General features: G+C 45.1%; 1 protein-coding gene across 8 annotated transcripts in view; it reads left to right on the top strand.

Moving 5' to 3' along the window:
- PSD3 (pleckstrin and Sec7 domain containing 3) overlaps positions 1-19,443 on the top strand; it is a 111,585-nt gene that overhangs the window by 57,777 nt on the left and 34,365 nt on the right. For 6 of the 8 annotated variants that reach the window (XM_074811915.1, XM_074811914.1, XM_074811913.1 and 3 more), the window contains one exon: positions 17,991-18,034. In XM_074811915.1, coding sequence (XP_074668016.1) covers positions 17,991-18,034 — 44 coding nt within the window. Of the gene's footprint in view, positions 1-8,991; positions 9,258-17,990; positions 18,035-19,443 lie in introns of those variants that run through there. The other 2 variants (XM_074811920.1, XM_074811918.1) reach the window with 2 other exon arrangements.

Raw genomic sequence — 19,443 nt, 5'->3', positions numbered from 1 at the left:
TCTCTCTCTTTTTCTTTTTTCCCCCTTTAAAAGCCCTTCAAAGCAAACACTCAATTTAAAGAGAATTACTGTCATCTTGCTTCATCCATTCCAATCATTTCAGGTATTTAGCAGAGAGAAGGGAGTAAGCATCTGGTAGCTAACTCTCCCCCCCATTTACGCAGAGGAAATCACACTAATCGGACTGCTGTGTACGCCCTAATTGCTCTCATCTGCACTCTCTGCACTTCTTCTGTTTCAAGTCTGAGGCTTTTTGGCAAGGAGTTCCCACCTTCTTGCTGCTGCTGAATGGAGACAGGAGCCTAATGAATTTGGGGAGGCAGGAGCTGTGGCAGGGTGGCAGAAGTGGCCCAGGAGGGCACTGACTGCTGGAGCAACCTGCAGCTGTGGCCAGAGGAGGGGGTGGAGGGGAGCATGTATCTCTGCTCCACTGAAGAAGCCAGAGCTCTGCTCAGTTAAAGAGCCTGCTTCCTTGTTTTCCCCCAAAATGAAGGTTTTCCTGTTAAAATACTACTGTTGGGATAATGTTTCTGGGGCAGTCATTTCTTATCTGTTTGAAATGAAAGATCTGTTACTGAAGGCCCCTTTCAGCTGCTAGGAGACAACAAAGTCTAATATGGCAGTATAAAAGTCAGGGAACACAAGATAAAACCATTAATCCTTGTCTTAAACAGTTGCTTGCAGAAGCATACTTTCCTTTCACTCTCCGAAGAACCACAGAGCCATAGTGACTGAAGGGAACACCCGGCTTCTCTTTGCTCCCCTCCATCCTCAGCAAGGACCTTCCTGCTGTGATAACCTTTGCTGTCTTTGGGTTGAGATTTTTTGCGTGTTGTCATTTGTCCTGTCTAAGAGTAATAACCAGTTAAAGCATGCCTGTGCAGAACTGTGAATTAAACCAGGTTATTATGGTGTGTGCATTGCCTTGGGTCCTACGAATAATGAATATTTTGCGTTCCAGGAACCTGCTTCAATGCATATAAAGAGAAAAGTCTGAAATCTATGCACATCTCTCAAGTGAAATAAGCCCAGGTATTGTGTCAAGGAAAGCAACATAAGATAATAGCAAAAGCCTAATGTTCCTCACCAGCTCTTTGTGCCTGAGCAGGGAAGGTAGGATTTTAGAAAAGGCTTAAAACACGACGTTTTGTAATGTTCATCCAGGAATCAGGACTACTCTGAATGTTTTAGGGGTGGTACTAGGGTTTGCTTATCTTGCTAGGAAGCAGGCATTTCAGGATGGGCCTATCTCTGCTTTCATGATCTGCATTTCTCTGAATTATATTTGCTCCTCCAAACTTTCATCTCTTTGAGTTCCAATTGTTATTCAAAAGATCTCACCTAGCCCATGAGGCTTTTGTTTCAGCAAGGAGTGAAACCCAAGCAGAGTCAGCTAAGAATTTCCATTAGTACTAGCTGCAATATGTGGCTCAATACCAGGCTTCTAGTGAATGTTTGGGGGTTAATTTTCATCTGTGGAGTCAAGGTCTCTGTAGTGACTTGTCAGGTTTATCAGGCAAATGAATCATTTGATCTTTAGCTTCTCCGGTCCGTCAGATAGCCAAGGCTGACAGTTGTCCCCTGGTTTAACTGGAATGCTTAGCAGCTCCCAAGGACAAATGGCACTGTTCAGAGCTTCCCATTTCTTCTGCTGTCAGTGTGGAGGATACAGACTGGTGGTCTCCAGGAATGATGTGCTGTGTCACTTTGAAAGAGGAACATTGGGCTCTTTCCAAGCTGGGAAATCTCTAATACAATGTCACACATACATTTTGGTCCCTATGACATATTACTCCCACTTACATGTAGGTAGAAAACAAATTCTGAAAAACATTCTTTGATCTTCCACCCACTGATCTGCTTGAAATTTAAGTTCTGTGCTGCAACTCGAGGGAAGGAGGAGTAGGAATATAATTTATACCATATTTAAAAAACAACAAAAAAGACAGAGAAGAGGAGAAGACATTACTTCCAACAGTTTTAGAATTATTGCTGTATAAATCTTTGGTACTCCTTCCTTCTGTTTGTCGCCACTCTTTTCAAATGATATTGGACTGTTTTCTCTCTGACCTAGTTACACTGTTTTCTTTCAAGCAGGAGCACTGGGTTGCTCATTGAATTTTTATTAATTTTTTTTTTTTTACTCCTTTCCTGTTGATTTTTTTTTTTTTGTACTCCTTTCCTGTGATGTTAAATAGAACATTCAGTTTCCTTCCAAGGTCGTGCTTCCTTGGGTGATGAAGTGTTCGAAAGATCTTGGTACAAACATGGGGCAAATCCAAGACACTGCTTTTCTGCCCTGCTGGTGGATTGGGTTCTGGCAGGACTTGTGAGAGTTAGGAAGGATTTCTCCTGGTTTTGGGGCAAGACAGCTGGACATCATTCCATAGGTACATGCATTTGTGGAGGAAAGGGATGTGAAAGGTTATGCCTATTTTTCACCCTGGAGCTGCTCCTTCCATGGTGTAATGCTTGCAAGTGAAGACAACACCCATGTCAAACCCTGTGTAGTTCTAAGAGTGGACTCAATTCCCTTCCCTAACCCCCCCGATTGCTTACCCCACCCCCCCCATTGCTTCCTGCCCCTCCCCCATTGCTTCCTGCCCCTCCCCCATTGCTTCCTGCCCCCCCCCGCTTGCCGCCGCCCCCCCCCCGCTTGCCGCCGCCCCCCCCCCCGCTTGCCGCCGCCCCCCCCTGCTTGCCGCTGCCGCCCCCCCCCCGCTAGCTGACCTCCCCCCCCCGCGCTTGCTGACCTCCCCCGCTTCCTTCCTCCTCCTCCAGTCCCTTACTTCTTTTCTTTCTTTCCTCTCCCCCCCCTTTCTTCTTCGTGTTGTTGTGTTTGCTGTCTGAACCATTGAAAGCTGGTTGTTTTTCTTCGTTATGCACATGTCTGGGGGAGTGCTAGGTGGTGAGGGGTTTATTTTGGTGGTGTTGGCTCCAGGCATGCTCACTGCAATGACAGAGGCATTGATTGTTTGCAGTTGATCTGAGTTGGTAGGCTTTGCACCAGTGCTTTGTTCATCTCCTTGTACGTTTCTGCCACATACGTGCAGAATTTTGGAGTTTTGGTGCTTTTTATAGATTTGTTTGAGATGCTACTGTTTTCTGTAGCTATGTTTGGCAGCTTTAACTTAAGGAACTCGGTGGTCTGTGTTAGGTGGTGCCTACTCTATGTCTCACTTAATTTCTGGCAACTCTGTTGACAGTAGATGGTAGTGAAAGGAAGAAATTGACTCAACAGCCAGAATCCAATGTAACTGTTAAGCAGGTATTCTTTATCAGCAGCGCTGTCGTTGCCCTGGGGATTCTCCACCATAAGGGCTCCCCAGAACTAGCAAGGGACATCAGTTTACATACACACAAACCATACACTTTCATTAAATTTCCTGGAAAGAGGTGTCTTACGATGATGAGTTCCCGGAATTCATTTCCATAGTCCGAGCATGCGTGGTGAAAATAGGGTGAGGGTCTTTGGTGGTCAAGGGAAGAAGTAAGTGGTCTTCTTCACGGTGTTCGCTAGTTGACCCTCTTTACAGAGCGTGCGCTGTGAAGTAAAGTCCAGGTGTCGCCTTCCTAAATCATGAGATCATCCTCCCTAGATAGGGTCTCTGTCCTTTTGTTCCCCCATCTTAGTTTGCCCAAGTGCCCACTGAGGGCTTTGAGTCTGCTGTCAGTGAGTTATACAGGGAGTGTTTTACTCTTGTCCAAACAGACAAAGAGGCCTAGGGAAAGCAGTTGAGGAGCCCTTGGGAAACAAACACAAGCAAAACTTTCATGCATCACAGTTTAGTCTCAATCAGAAATTCGTTGGTTTGAGCCCTTTCAATAGTCCCTAAAAGGAGGAATGCAAGAGAAGAAACTTTTTCCCCTGGAGACTGTAGTGCAGGAAATGCAACAGCTAGTTTGTGACACAGAGCTGTTTTCAGATATGCTGCAAGGAAAACGAAAACGGGTGGTGGCAACTCTTCACGTGCAATCCTCATCAGGATAAAGGGGGCATGGTTTCTTTGCATCCCTGTTATTATCAAAGAGCTTGTTTTCATTAAACGTGTGGTCTTCCACCACTCTCAGCAGGGCATTTACCTTAGGAGTGATTTCTTTTGGCTCAAGATGCAGCATGAATCCCAGAGAGGTACAGTGATACCAGCATTGATTTGGTCTTCCACCAGGCAATACGGTTTTGTCAATTTGCTTGCTTTTAGGGGCTTACTGATGTAAAACAGACTTTTGTCTGTGACCACAGGCCAGCTGGTTGTAGATGTGCTTTCAGCCTGCTTCTCATGTAAAGTAAAACAGTTGCCCTCATGGGGTCATAGGAGCAATGCTTGTGTTTTCCTGGTGCTGAGTTGATGTGCTTTTCTTCATTGTTGAGGTGCAGCTACTACAGCCTAGCTGACGTGGGATAGCTTTCTGGGCTGTAGTAATCTGACCGCTTTCCATTGTAAGGATTACTTTCCATATTGTAAGAGAAACAGAGTCATCTTCAGGGATTCCTTCAGACCCCATGGCAACAGGTGTATATACTACAATATACATCATAAGAAAATGAAAGATTCTTTCTTGAGGACGTCAACAGATTTTTTTGCTGGTAAAACCTAGCACATCCATAAATGTAATAATGTACTATGGTTGGTGGAGAATAGGAGTCTCTTATGGGGAAATCTAAGTGGATACTTTTGGTTAATAATTTTGAAATTTTATGTCAATATCTGTCATTCTCCCACCATCCCTATTAGGGTTCCTGTTGACCTGGTGGCTTATGCGCATAGACATGAAATGATTGCTCTAGTATTTCTGCTGTTTACAGGGATGACAGTTGGAGACATTGAGATTTAATCTTGACTGTCAGCTCCCCCTGGTCAGCAGACCTCAAAAATCATTATCTTAATATCACAGGACTGCCAGTTCACTAATGTTAGAGTTGATCAGTTGCTGAGCTATAGTTCTGTAGCCATCGTGTATGAGTAGCTTATCCACCAGAATTAACTTTACCCTCCAGGTCCATTTTTGGGAGAAGAAAAAAACAAGGATGAAGGAAGGAGGAGAGCAATCTAAGGAAAGATTTAATGTTGTTTATTTAACAAACAGTATTTAATAGCAGCATTAAATGGTGCTGCTTTTCTGTGCTACGTTATTGGCTCTTGAGAGTATATTTTAGGTAATTGATGTGTGTGTGTTTATGTATTTTGTTGGCTTTGGTGGTGCTATCATTGTCACTGGGATCAGGCCTGAAGGATGCTAATGGATTCTTGTGGCTTTGTGTGAGGACATTGGAGTTCTTCAGACATAAGTCTTTTGGTTTGTTCCCTAAAAGCCAATATTGAATTTCACTTTGAATTCTGCAGATTTTCTTCTTGTGTTGTTAGTTTGCTGAATGATGTTAGGAGGACCAAGCAAGGACTGATTATGTTTGGGCTCCCAGGAAAATTTGGCTGGTGGGAGGAAGAGATGGGAAGGAGCTTATTGCACAGCAAGTTGGAATGGCTGCTTGTTTCCTCTATGGGTGATGTAGTCTGCCATAGTGCCTGTGACAGGTGAAATGCTTTTGGGTGGCTTTAAAAGGCTGAGGTGGAAGGAATAGAAGAGTCTCTGGTTTTCCCATCCTGCATTTGTTTTGTCCCAAAGTTTGAAATTCTCCTGATGGTTTACAGTTTGCTCCTCAGAGCTGCTGGAGGGACTGTCTATAAATAGGGTCACCATCCTTTTGGTCACCCCAGTGGTGTCACTGGGCTGTTCAGACTAAATACTGACTGAATATCTTCATTCTGCCCCTTTCCCACTGCCTCTTTGCTGGCCGGTGATCAAGGGGCAGATCATGGCTTCTCAACACACCTGGAGGGTCCCCTGGGAGTGGACAGCTTTGATTTTTCTGGTATTGCACAGCCATTTCAGCCCCTCTTGAAAAAAAAAATCCTTTCTGTCCCTCTATTTATGTTAACAACACACTTCTCCCTCAGGAATCCGTGTTGCTCAGTTACAGACAGAAATCAATCCTGTGTGCATGCTAATTTCTAAAATGGTGGGACTTCTCTAATATTGAAGAGTGGTCTTTCCCCAGAAGAAGACAGTCACTGTGTACATGGGGCTACTGGCTCAGTCAGGAGTACAAGATTGTATTATCACTTGCAGATGAAAATCAGAGACACCGATGAAATCTGAGCTGAAGACATTTAAGGCTTCAAAAGTTTGATCTCAGGAGGCTTTCTCAGAGAGTGTGAGCTGAGAAGTATTTTCCATACTCCATTGGAGAAAAAAAAAAAAAAGAACAAGATGTAGCCTGTCACCCTTGGCATTTTGGACTGCTGCCTGGTTACAGCTGAACCAGACCTGTTCCCTCATGAATTAAGGTTCCTGTCCTGCCTGAGGATCTGCTAACCTCAGCTCAGAGGATGCTAGGTGGAGAACTGCCACACTTAGGCAGTGGCAATGGTGCTGTGGGAACAGACGAGAAATGTTGCTGTGATTCAGTCTAGCTTGTGTTTAATAATGAAATTACTCAATGTAATTCACATTAGCCTAGGTCTGCATGTGATATTTAGGGAATATAATTATTTCATAGGTGTTGAGGGTGCTTGGGGAGGTGGCCTTTCAAATCTGAGAGTAAGAATAATCTTCTAGGCAGGGGGCTGCTAGGATAGGGCGTGATTTGTGGCCATTTATGTAGCACCTGTCAGGACCTGCTGCTTAACTCATCTGGAGCTACATTTGATTGCAGTGAAAATTTCCTCTAAGAAGAGATCTTCTTTGAAAAGCTTTTCCACTAGCAGTGGATAATTTCAGATGGGTTAAGGAACATAAAACCTTTTCTGGGAAGTGGCACAAGTAACTGAGAGCATGCAGTTGCTTGTTGCCAGAGAAAGAGGGTCCTCTGTTCCTTCAGGGACCCCCTACCAGTGAGAGGTTTGTGTAAAAAAAGTTGGAGCATGTCTGAGAATTGATCTTAATGTGTGAGGTAGGGGTGGGCTTGCTAGACTTGACTGTTGTAGAAATGAAAATGCATTTTGCTAGTTTGCCAGGTGGGAAGTAGTCTGTACCTCAAGCAGGACGGAGGCAGGTTCTGTGGGGAATCAGAAGTTTGTCACACCAGGATCAATTTTTTATATTGATATTTAGGTTCCTTTTTCCCTGTTCCACTGACAGTTGTACTTCAGTGTGGTCTACACCTAATGCAATCTGTGGGAACGATTTGCACCTGTAGCATGCTTGGGGGTAACATGAGCAAAGGGTGACTGCTGACTGAAGGGCTGCTGCATACTGGGGAGACAGCAGTGTCTTTTATGAGCAAAAATGCACCTAGGACCATAATGTGGCTGTCTAGCCATTTCCTGTCTAAGGACATAAATCCCTGATTGCAAGAGGCTGGGAAGGTGTAAACAGGGGAAGACCCCACTCAGTTCATCTGCTTATCTACTTGTGGGTGCTGTTGCGCACATGGCGTAGGGTGAGCAAACTCTTGCTCTGCTTTAACATGGCTCAGCTGACACTGAATGGGGCTTGGGCACGAATGGGGGCGGGAGCCCCTTCACCCAGCTTTCGGCGGGACGTTTGTGTCGGCATGCCATGGCAGCAACCCCTTGTCCCTGGCCATGTGCGCAGACTTGCAGCTCCCTGTGTGTCGTGGTGGAAGTGGGATGAGGGGCTCTGGTGTCCTCCCAGACTGCGACCCTGCTGCTGTTGGCCTTGCCCTGCCTGGTGGACTGACAGATGTCAGGCTGCTGACCCAGGTGTTAGCTCGCGGTGAGGTCCCTGTGCTGCACAGTCTTCCAGCTCCTCGTGCTGTCTCTGCACAAGCCGTGTGCCTCTTCTGAGTTCAGGATGATGTCCCCGTTGTCTGCTTCTGCCTTGATGCTTGCACAGCGGCTCCACCTGCCCTGGTGTCTGCCGGCCGCTGCCCAACCCCTTGTCTAGCAGAGCAGAGAGGGATCTCTCTCGCGTCGGAGCAGGTTGCCATGGCAATGCACAGTCTGCTGCGCTCTGGGTCTCCAGGAGCCAGAAATGATGGTGCTTTTGCAACACTGAGGTAAACATCTCTTTTCTCCTACATAGCGCGTTCACCCCTGGTAAGAGCGCCGGCTGCCATTGATGTCGGCCTCCCCTCGCCCCCTGCGCAGGGGAGAGCAGCTCCAGGCGCTGGGACTGTGCCTGACCCGCAGAGCCGGGCTCCTGTGGGTTGGAGTGGTGCCGCTGGCATGCGTGGGCCATGACACCCCACCCCAGGCGGTGTGGGTTTCCTGCAGGGGAGGAACAGGGTGCCGCTCAGGAGCAGCATCACTTGTGGGGTCAGCCACTGGAGCGTGCGGTTGGCTCATGGAGGAGTACAGCTACAGCTCTCCTGGATGCTGAGACGGAAGATGGGTTCCCTGCTGCTTGCTCACAGCTCTGCCACTGGTTTGCACTGGTCACCCTGGGAAAGTCATCTCTTTTCCCCTAAGCCCCTCTTACTGCATGAAAGTGGTCTTGCTCTCACTTGCCCCCTAGGAAGGCACCCCAAGGACTCTGGCTAATGAGTGCAAATGCTTAGAGTTGTGGAAATTTGCTGGGGCATCTCTCAGGGTCTTGCCAGAACTGTTACGGTGCTGTGGGAGTTCACTTGTGTCTTCAGTGCTTTGGGAATCCATCGGTATTTCTCAAATCCAGAAGCCTGTATCTGGCAGGTGACTGAAGACTCTTTTTATGGTGTCCTTTGTTACTGCAGGCGCTAATGAGCATGGCAGGCTGTTGCAGGCAGAGAAGCGTGGCTGTGTGAGCTGAAAAATGAATCTCTTTCTTGATCTGCTGGCATTTGTTCCAGCATCTTTCTCTCCACCTCTCTTGTTCTCGCTGTTGGTGTGTATGAAGGGGGAGTCCATGCTGGAGAGGGGAGTGGAGCAGGGGAGGAGTTTCTATCAGCCTCTTCTTTTTCTTCCCTCCCCATGACGTGAGCAATGCTTGGAACAGTGTGCCTGAAGATGCTGGAGAAAATAGCCTAGTGCGCTTTAAGCAAATACTGACTGCTTGAGCCTGGGCTCTCCAGACATAACCTTTTTCAATTCCTCTGCAGGGGATTGGAAAGTGCCATTAGCTTTCTTCTTCCCCGTCCCATACGCTCACTTTTGGAAATGATCGGAGTTAACAGTGTTCAGAGCACCAGCAAAGTCCGGGTGAGAGCCACAGGTTCGGTGAAATACTCTCGAGAAGAATCTCTCTGGCGGCAGTCCCATCGGTCAAAATCTATGAAAATCTCCAACTCCTCTGAGTTTTCTACTAAAGAAAGCAAGGTAAATAACTAAATATTCATAGTGCTTCTCTTGGCTAGGATTGGAGGTGGTAGTGTTGAAAAGGTTACGCTCTGGAGGAATTAAGGGCTTTGGAGGATCTGCGTTGATCACAGGTCAGGTCAAATCTAGACATTTTTTTCCTGAGGAGAGACATGAAGGAGAAAAAGGTCTGGTGTGTGGTAGTGATTGGGTCTTGGAGGAATGCGTTGTCACTGAGATTAGTGCAATAGTAAACAGTGAAAACTTCCTAGTGAGAATGCTAATTGGAGCTCTGCTCTCGGGAAAAGTGCCAGAGTTGGCAAGTGATGTCCTTGGGATTATCCGTTTAACGGGAATGGTTTTCCATAGAAAAACAGTTTTTGCTCATTCTCTACAGCTCTGTGGTTTAGTGGGTGTGGGTGCTAGGTAAAAATATCATCTCACTTGCATGCATGATTAAATATTGCTATCAAGTATTTATTAAGAAGGCATCATTTGCGTGTTTATAGGAATACATTAGTGTATTGTAGCTGTTGGTAGCATGGGCTATGCCCAGCTGCTACAGTGGCTGTGTGCAGCATCTCCTCTCCTGGCCCAGCCCAGTTGTTTGATTCCGAGGCAAACAACCCCCCACTCCATGCAGTATCTCTTCTTTCCTCATTCCTCACTCCCCCTCAATAACTGAGAGGCACCTGGGAACCCCTGGCAAGAGCTTTAATAGCTGTCTCCCTCCCAAAGGTGCTTCATGCCTCCAAGGGTTAGATGAACTTTATGCAGTGACCAAATATGGCTCTAATTTCATTCCTATTGCAAATTGATTCTGGCTTGGAATTAGAAGATGCAACCATTTGCAAAGGTGTGTTGAATGAGGCTGAAATATTTCGGAGTGTCAGCTAAAGGCATTTAACCATGTCTTGTGTTTGTGTGCATGCAAAGAAGTGGGTACATACATGAATCTTCCTGTACTTGTCCCTTCCCTTAATCTCATATCTGTCCTGAGAGACACCTCCTCTGCTATGGTGAAAAGATCCCAATGCTGCACAGTAGTTCCTAGCACATCACTCTCTGCCAGCTTACAGGTTTTACGATATTTCAGAGCCTCAGCTGCAGATCTTTAATGGCAGAGTAGTGCAAATATAAATAAATATTTTATTCAGTCCAATTTCAGGAACCTCTCTTCTGAGGGCCTTGTTGACCATAACTAAGAAATAGCGTACTGCTAAGGTTGTGGCAGAGAAATAGCATGACCATCATTCTTGGGCTGTTGCTGATGCAGTATCTGCTACTCCAGCAAATGCTAAAGTAAAGGCTGCATCTTGCAGGTGCTCTGCGACCCTGCTGTTGTGATCACTTTCACCCTAGGCATGGGAATAATTGCATGATATTCCCTAGGAGGTTTTATGTATGAAAAGTCTCTGCATATGGTGGAAATTTGGCGCTTTTGACATTGGGTGAATCACTTAATCTCTGTACCTCTGTTCTCTCTCCCAGGTTTTGTGTCTGCTGTCTATGCATGGTGTAATGTCCTCAGGGCAGGGACTTTCTCCCAGGGATGGTGTCTGACACAGTTAGCAACTGCAGTAATGAATGGTCTGTGTTCATCCCTCTGTGGGATTCACATTTCTGCCTCCAGAGTGCTGTAGGTTTTTGTGTGAGAGATACCTACTTCTCCTGACTAGCTCAGTAAGTTGGGAAGCATACTGCAGCTTTGTTTTCGCTTGTAGTACTGTTTTCTTATTTCATACAAGGCATTTGTATCTGTGGAGCATCTAAGACCTGTAAAAGCTGTGTTAGGGAGGACTGAGAAGATCCCTGCATGCCACTGATTGTCTTGTGATTTTGGGCAGCCCTGTCTTTCCCCCTTCTGTTCTTTGTCTGCCCCTCTATTTTGCTAAGATGTCACTGATTTAGAGAACTGATTTATATTTGAGCTTTAGCTCTTCTGTACTTTTGTTGGTGGAAGAGACCTGGAAGTTGTTGCCAATGTGTAGTGCAGCAGGGATACTTTTTATCAGTATAAGTCTGTGTGTGTGACTGTGTGTCACCTCTCATGAAATGTCTTTAAGTTCTAGGCTGGGCCTTCTGGGCAGTGGTGCCCCGTAGGTCCTCTCAGTCTCAAGCAGGGCTTGATTTGTAGTCTTGTCCTCTTCCATATTTCTGTGGATGTTTTGCCCTTTGTGTCCGGACTGCTTTGTATTTTATCTGCTCCCCATACAAAGTAATTAAAATGCTCAAGACCTGTTTCTGTGACAGCTTCAGCTGACTTAGGACAGCAGACAGGTTTAACCCATTTGTGCCTCAGAAACATACTCCTCTGATACTTTGCATTTAACATGACTCAGCCTATTTTGCTGAGCTAGTGAGTATTATATATCCTTATGGTCTAGTCAGTATGAACAAAGCACCAACATGGTGCCTTGCATATGAGGTCTGCCTGCTGCCAGCATCAAAGATGTAATTACAAATTACATCTACATTTAGAGCCCAAGGACCTACCATCTCTGTAAAGAATATCAGGTAGTGCTTCTGTGCACACATGTATACAAGCATGCACATGTATGTATAGAGGCTCCACTAGGGTGATGCATCCTGGATGTGTATTACAGGCAGGCCTCAGGCCAGCAGGAGAACCTGGGAAAAAGAGACTGTGAATTGATCTACCATTGTCCGTTGTTCTCTGGAAAGTAGGCTCAAACCCAAGTTGCCTGCAAGGTGAGTCAGAGGACCTTAAGATGATCCGTGTGACCCAGCGTGCTCAGGAGTCTCTCCTCCTGACAGCCTGTTTTCCTACAATCATGGACTGAATTGCAGAGTGCCTGTGCCTATCCTGCCTGCAAATGCGCAGGGCCAATAAAACAATTTCTGAAATAGGCTGTGTAGGTGCTCCACTATCAAAAAACACTTCTCTAGTCTTTTCTCTGTGCACCCATAATAATTCAGTATGCTGCCTTTACCAATAACAGTGATGAAACTCCAGCAAGTACAGAACAAATCTTTTTGAGCAACCCCCATGTATCGATTTTACAGAGGACACATATCTTGTGTGGCATTAATTTCTTGGCTCTCAGGAGCCCCAGCTAACCACCCTTTTCTGTTTTATGATGATGTATCTGGCACAATCTTTCCTTCTTTTTTTCTTTCTCCCCCTGACAAACCAGATTTTTAACAGAGGAGTTTCTCTTAGAAATGTTCTCCTCCAGTTGGTGACGCACTTGAAATTCCCTGGGTGAAATGATCTCCTTTCCTTCCCCCTAAAACATTCCTATCAACCCTATCTCCACCCACACCAAAACAACATTCATCGGTTCCATATGCTGCTGAACAGCTCTGAGCTGTTTTATGAATAATGTATGCTGGCTTGTTAGAAGAGCGTTTGTTGTACAAACCAGTGGAATTTGAAATTGAGACTGATACCAGCAGACATGCTGTGCTGTGCACTAATGCACAGGCTTCTTGGGGTACTACTCTGGTATCCTTGCTGCATCCTTGTCAGAAGGGGGAAAATGTGCAAGACATCAGGGGCATGTGGGCTTTGAGACTGACAAGGAACTATATGCACTCAGTGATCAGAGCCTTCATCCTCACCTTGCCAGGTGTTACAGATCCGTGCATGAGGACAGGAGAAAATTTCAAGATCTGGGTTTTGGGGGAGGGTGACGAATAGGAGGTGGTGGAGCAGTATGGATCTGTATTGAAGCAACAGTTCTGGGGAAGAGTCAACGTTCAGGTAGTCACCTAAACAGCAAAGTGGGAGTGGTATATAACAATGTATTGCACCTTATCCAAACCTGGCAGAAAGCAATGACACAGACACACACGCTGGTCCAAAGGCACGTTAACACCTATCAGGACTGCATGCAGACACCTGCGATGTCTCATATCTGTTGCCTCTGTAACCTGTTTTATTTTGGTAGAGTTCTGCTACTTTTGTTGTTTTTCTCCCCTCTAATAAACCACGTACAGTGGGAGCTGGACTGGTGCCTGGCTGACTGCTGTTGTCCCAGGGGCAGAGCCAATGGATGGGTGGTGAGTGACTGGGGGAGGTGCTGAACTTCTGACTGAGCACATCTTTGCCCAGAGGTGTGACTGGGGCTTCCTTGGCTGCCTAGGATCTGCTGTGCTGCTACCAGCTATAGGTGAAGAAGAAATGTCCCCAGACAGAGAGACTGATTCTGACTGTGGCTGCAGGAGTAGGGTGGCAGGGGCCTGGGTCAGAGAGTACAAGTGCATCCCTGTGCTGGGGGCTGCAAAAGCCACCCGGGGTATCTCTTGTAATGGTCAGATGGTCATTCCCCCCATGACAACTTCAGAAATCAGGGTGGAACTGGGTATGAGCAGAGAGCCTGGGAAATAAAAATGGGAGAAGGCAGACTGGGTCATCCCTGCTGGCTCTCTGTTTTGGTTTTGCCTGTTCACCTGCTTACAGCAGGCATTTCTGGCTCCTTCTCTTGTGCACGGAGCAGGTATAAGAAATACCTGCCGTGTATTCCTTTGTCTCTTGGCAGGCTTTTCTGGATGGGCTAGTGTGTGCGTAAAGTCAGTAGTAGTCTGTTTCAAGAGCCAGTCCTGTGTTGCTTTTCAAGTGAAGGACTTGCACAGTGCCACAGGACCTCTTCAACAACCTGCATTCTGCTGGCCAGGCTTTGGGGACCCTGTGCTGACTTGCCACCTAAATGATTTACCAAGGTATCTGGGTAATTTGTTATGTCCCTGTGTGCACACCTGTTTGTGCCTTTCTTTTGTTCACTGCTTCTGCATGTAGAGGCAGCATAGTCAGCAGGTGCCAAGAGCAGCCTTTTTAAATGGGTCCAGTGGTTTGTGCATGTGACAAGGTTTTGAGGGAGGTGAGGGGTGCTGAGACACCTTTTTTTTCTTGGCAGCTTTGTAGAATCAACAGAAGTTTTCAGAGGCACTTGCTGCATAGTTTTGCTTCTTTTTCCAGTTGGAATGCAAGTACCAACTGGTGAGAGCATGTGAAAATCTGCACTTTTAGTTGACCTACCTGCTTACCAAAAGGAAAATGGGGATGGAATTCAGCATCTTCTTAGAGTTACAGGCTTCTACTCAGAAAGGAAAGTTTCTTGCCTAGGTTATGAAAAAATATAAATCCCACAAACATGTAACAAATTCCATTTTTTTTTTACACTGCAGTCTGCTAAGGGTCAAATTGAAGCTGTAGGAAACAGCACTGGAGTTAAAATAAGGAAGGTGTCTAAGATGTTGCCTGCTATTTTGTTTTATGCAATAGGTAATTTCTTTTATTCTCCCTTCAAAAAGGCATTTGTTTCTCAAAGAAACTGAGAGCAGTGCTGGGCCTCAGGTGTGGTGGACCCAGAGATCAGCAATTCTCAGGAAGAGGAAAGCTTTAAGGAGTAGGTTTTTGCAGTCTGGGTAACAGAGCTTGAGTTGAAGCAGTGAAGGCAGACACTGCTGAGTAGTCGGTAGCTGGAGATTTGGATCCTGCCTACAGTAGCCTTGGGTGCCAAAAGAGATAGAAAGTCTCTCCCCTTTCCAAGTGGTATCGGTCCAGCTTGGAAGATGAGACCCGTGACTGCATTGTTCTGGCATTCCCCGCTGTGGTCCAGCCTCCAGTTTTCTGGCTTAGGTAGCAAATTTGCCAAAATCTTCCCAGGCTAGCAGGTAAGAAGCTGTTACTGTTGTCAAACTGTAGGAGTACTGTAAATGAGAGCTTTTTTTTCCCCCCCCCCCAGAGAGAAAACATGAGTTAATAAAACCTGTCCTTGCAGCTAGTTAAGTACAGTGGAAGTCATGTCCCTACCATAACCTCTGATGAGCTTTGTTGCAATTTAGTGAAGCATTTAACTGGTTGTCTCCAAGTTTGTTTGGTTTAATCATACTCTGGAGAAATGTCTGCTGAAGAGCTGCTGTCTGAATCAGGGCCTTGGGAAACAGCCATGAAATAAATGATAGAGCAGGTGCTGGACTGTACACGTCTTTTACTGGTTGCAAATAAAGAGAGGAGGAAATTTTTCTTCTCCAGATCATGTGAGAGCCCAGTAGGTATCAGGAAAATGTTAAAAGTGTAAATTGTTTGGAGAAGGAACGTAAAGCAGCTCTGAAAGGCTGTTGAGTCCAGTGGTGAGTGCACAGCCTGGCAGCAGTCTCTGACAGAGGTGGGCTGGAAGCCAGGCATGAGAGCTCAAGTATCTCCATCCCTTGAGAGGTCTCACTGAACTTCCTCTCACTGAGGTCTCACTGAACATCCTCCACAGACACACCAAACATGCCCTGTATACAGTTGCCCAGACTGTGGATACTCTCTAGGGGTTTCTTTCTTTTTTTGTAAATAGCAGAGACTTTCTGTGAGGCTGTATTTGATGCTCTGTGAGGAACACTGTGTCCTTTGTCAGATGTATGCCATATGACTGGGTTGGTGTCTTTTATTCCCTAAAGAAGGAAGATGAAGTCTGGCTCATTAGTAAAGATCAGGACAAACACATGCCACTTTCCACAAGGCAAAAGCCTGGGGCATTTGTTGTTCAGGCACCAATCTGGAGTGCTGCTTTTGTGTGTCCTGCTCTTTGGCTGCAGTGATCCCTAGAGACTTCCATAGCAGCAAAGGCCTATAAAAAGCAGTACTGCACAGGGCAAGTGTTAATTTTCAGAGGTCATGACCCAATCTTGTAAGCATTTGGGCCAGAGAGCAGCATAAGGCATTTCTGATACCCCAGGCCAGGTTTTTGCTATGTTTCAAAAGCTCCAACCAGTGGGGGAAAAAAATGCTGCTTCTGAAAAAATGGGGAGGCAGCTGCGGAAAAAATGCATCCTCTTTGCTTCATATTTGGAAGTAGTTTCTGGCTCAACATGTAAGAGCGTATTTGAATCATAGTAGGAAGAAAAGGACAGATTAAAACAATAAGAGGAGGGCTTTGGCCAAATCGTTAGAAACATAGTGGCTTCTAATAAAAAATATTGAGTGACCCCAGTGTCAACATCAGCTTGTGCAGAAAAACGGAGGTGTGTCTAATTCTGCTGAACTGCTTGCTGCATGGTAGGAGAAATGTTAGCCTTTTCTTTTGCTTTCTTCCTGCAGGGTGGTCTTAAAATCTATTGGTAACTCTCACCTGAAAATTAAGGAAAGTGCCTACAAACTTCCAGCAATGCCCTTCCCTTCACTTTTGGCTGTTTTCCTTTGGATCAGAGCTCATTATACAAGTGTGAAGAAGATAAGATACATAGAAATAGACAGTCAAAACTCCAGAGCTGGAAACATTTCATCATATTGCTGTGAGTAGCACAGCAAAGCCCTGTTGAGTGGTGGGGACCTCTCTCTGCTAGCTCAGTATGGGTAGGATGTGGGATGATTCCTCCTGGTGGTCATATCTGTTCTGTTGCTCTGAGAAACCTACTTTTATGGTACACTGTAACTAAAAGTTGCTGCATGTGTAGCATCAGTGTGAGGGTGAGTTGTACCAGTATGTTTGATCTGCTTGTGTTTGGTTCAATCAAACCAGATTTTCACAGAGCTGAATATTAAGGATCTTCAAATAAACTGTACAAGATTTGGAAAGGAGCCAGTGGATCACAGGATCAGCAGTGGGATATGCTCATGGGATTCTCATTGCAAGTTCATCTGTGGCATGTGCACAAGACTAGTTTCAACTCTTCAGTTTTCCAGATTATTTTTGTTTTGGGTCAGAGTTAAAGCTATTTAAATGCTAATGTTTCTGTTGAGTGTGTTATAGCTATTATAGTATGTGATTTTTCAGGCTTGTTCATACTTGATGTGCTACTTTTTGGTAATCATGTGCATCAACAGTTCTTCTACACGTTAACATATTTTGAGGCTGTGTAGGAGTTATGTGCCAGAGGGAGTAAATCTATCTATGTATATAAGGTAAATTACAAATGTGGATTATAAGTGCGAGAATCAGGGACATTCCATACCAAAATACTTCACTTGAGAGAAGTGGCCTATTTGAAGAACTCCATTAGCTTGTAGTAATAGCAGGCATTTATCCATTGTATGCATCAGCTGCTGGAGGGCTGAAATCAGACACACGTATTCAAGTGATGTATCTACTTCCTCTCAAAAGAAATCCATCCCAACTGTCTGATGTCCACCCAGGCTTAAGTCAGCTCCAGACCCTTTTCTTTGCAGGCTGGTATCAACAACCAAATTGTGACCTTTGCTGTCAAACCTACTGACATTTTTCCTATGAATTGAAAGAGTAACAATGTTAGCAGGCAGCAGACCAAGACATTGATCTTCAAGCACGAAAGCTGCTTATTGTTCATTTTCTGGTTTGCACTTAGAATGTGTTTATGTTTGGGTGTGTGACTGGGAAAGCATTCAGGTGTCTGTGAGGCTCAGGGGCTTTGAGTAGCTATTCTGGCATAGTTTTAAAGGTAAGCCCATATAGTGAACTCTTGGCCCCGTTAAAGTCAGTGACAAAAAAATTGCACTATCAGGAATTAAGTTTCACCTTGAATTTCAAGGCTGTAGTCTTGTAGCTTTTGCAGACCTAACAGGGTTATTTTAAAAAAACCCAAACCACAAAACCCAAAAACCTGTTTGAGAAAATTACTGTAATCTCAAACCCTGCATTCTGATAATTTTTCCTTAGATGAGATTTCTGCTCAAGACTACAGTGTTACCATCAGCATATATGGTACTTCCTTGATCAGAGACAGCTCACTTGCTGGTATTAGCTAGGTAATTTTTCTCAACATATTAATGTATATGTAGCAGGGGTCAGACAATAATCCCATCTCATTTCTCTCCCTTTGCAGGCCCTCTACAACTCAATCAAGAATGAGAAGCTGGAATGGGCAGTGTAAGTATACTGTGTAGAAATTAAAATTAGGAGTTTAAAAGTAGTACCTGTGTAGTAATCTGTTTATACCTCCTATGTCACCATCTGAGTGGGCTCCAAAGCCTCTAGAAGACAGCCAGTGTACGTAATGAGTTTTCTTTTCTGTTAATGAATGACCTGGCAATACTGCCTCATCTGTTTCTCCAACAAGGGGACTTGTTAATGATAGGAGCCAACTGCATTTGTAAGGAAAGAGGATGTTTCATTTAGTAGGAAACTTCAGCTGAAAAGAGAGAAATTAAATCCTCCATTGTTCTATGACTGCATAAATAAAACAGAAGTTGACTTCTCTCTTTATCTTTTGGTACATTATGTCAGAACCACTGAATAGAAACACACATCTTGGATTGAGTTTCTTGATGTTGGTTTATTGTCTTGGTTTGTCTCCTGATTAACTATGGATAACTTGACAACAACCTAATATGAAAGATGATCAATTGGACAAAGTCTGATATTTCCCCCTGTCCTTTGCTGCTTTCGACAGGCTAACACTTGTTAACCATGGAAATACTGCAGGCAAGAAAGAGCTTTAATTTCTGATTGTGTTAAATTGACATTTCTCTGTGCTCAGGTTTCATGTGGTCTAGGTATGCCAGCAGAAGGGTCTGCTTTAGATTTTGCTGCTTGCAGGACAGTAGATTTTGGTGTAAAATAAAAGAAAGATGTCTTTCATCTCTTTTGGCTGTACAAGATGTTTACCTGTGTGGATTTATATATCTGAAACCTCACCTTTCTTGAGAACAATGTGTGTCTGGGATGGATGCTCCTGCACTTTTTGTGCTAGAAGTCCTAACAACTGCCATAGATCTTGCAGGCTCATTGGCTTCTGATTTTCAGTTGCAGATGATGAACTTAAAACAAGGAATTTCTTGTCAGGGTGTGCGACCTCACTTAAAAGGGCTGCTGGTCTCAACTGGGATTGCAGCCCCTGTTCAGAAGTGTGTTAGATAATGTCAAAGTAGTGAGGAAGGTGTGCTGCTCAGAGGAATCACCAAGTGCCATCTCAGATGAGCCTCATAAGAAGCATGGTGGGTGACATTTTCCCAGCCTGTGTCTTGGACCTGGAAGATGTGTTAATCTTATGTGTCACAACACCAGACCTGTTTGCAAGACACTCTCTCATAGGTACTTTAGATCTAGCAGAATCCATTATGTGACTTTCTCGATGTCAGAATTTTCCTCCAGCTCTTGCCAAGAGACCATACCGTGTCTAATACACTTGGGCAGCCTCCAGGTGGGAACTGACTCAGGCCTGGCTATGCTCCCATGAGCTTCAGTCAAGGAGATTTATGAGATAGCTTGCTTCTGTCTAGGTAGTAACTGCTTCGACATTTACATAGTCCAGTCCATGTCCCTTGCTAATGAATTGT

This window comes from Strix aluco, chromosome Z, assembly GCF_031877795.1.
Source record: "Strix aluco isolate bStrAlu1 chromosome Z, bStrAlu1.hap1, whole genome shotgun sequence".
Taxonomy (NCBI): domain Eukaryota; kingdom Metazoa; phylum Chordata; class Aves; order Strigiformes; family Strigidae; genus Strix; species Strix aluco.
Note: the sequence above shows the minus strand (reverse complement) of the source record. Positions and strands in the feature narration are given on the sequence as shown.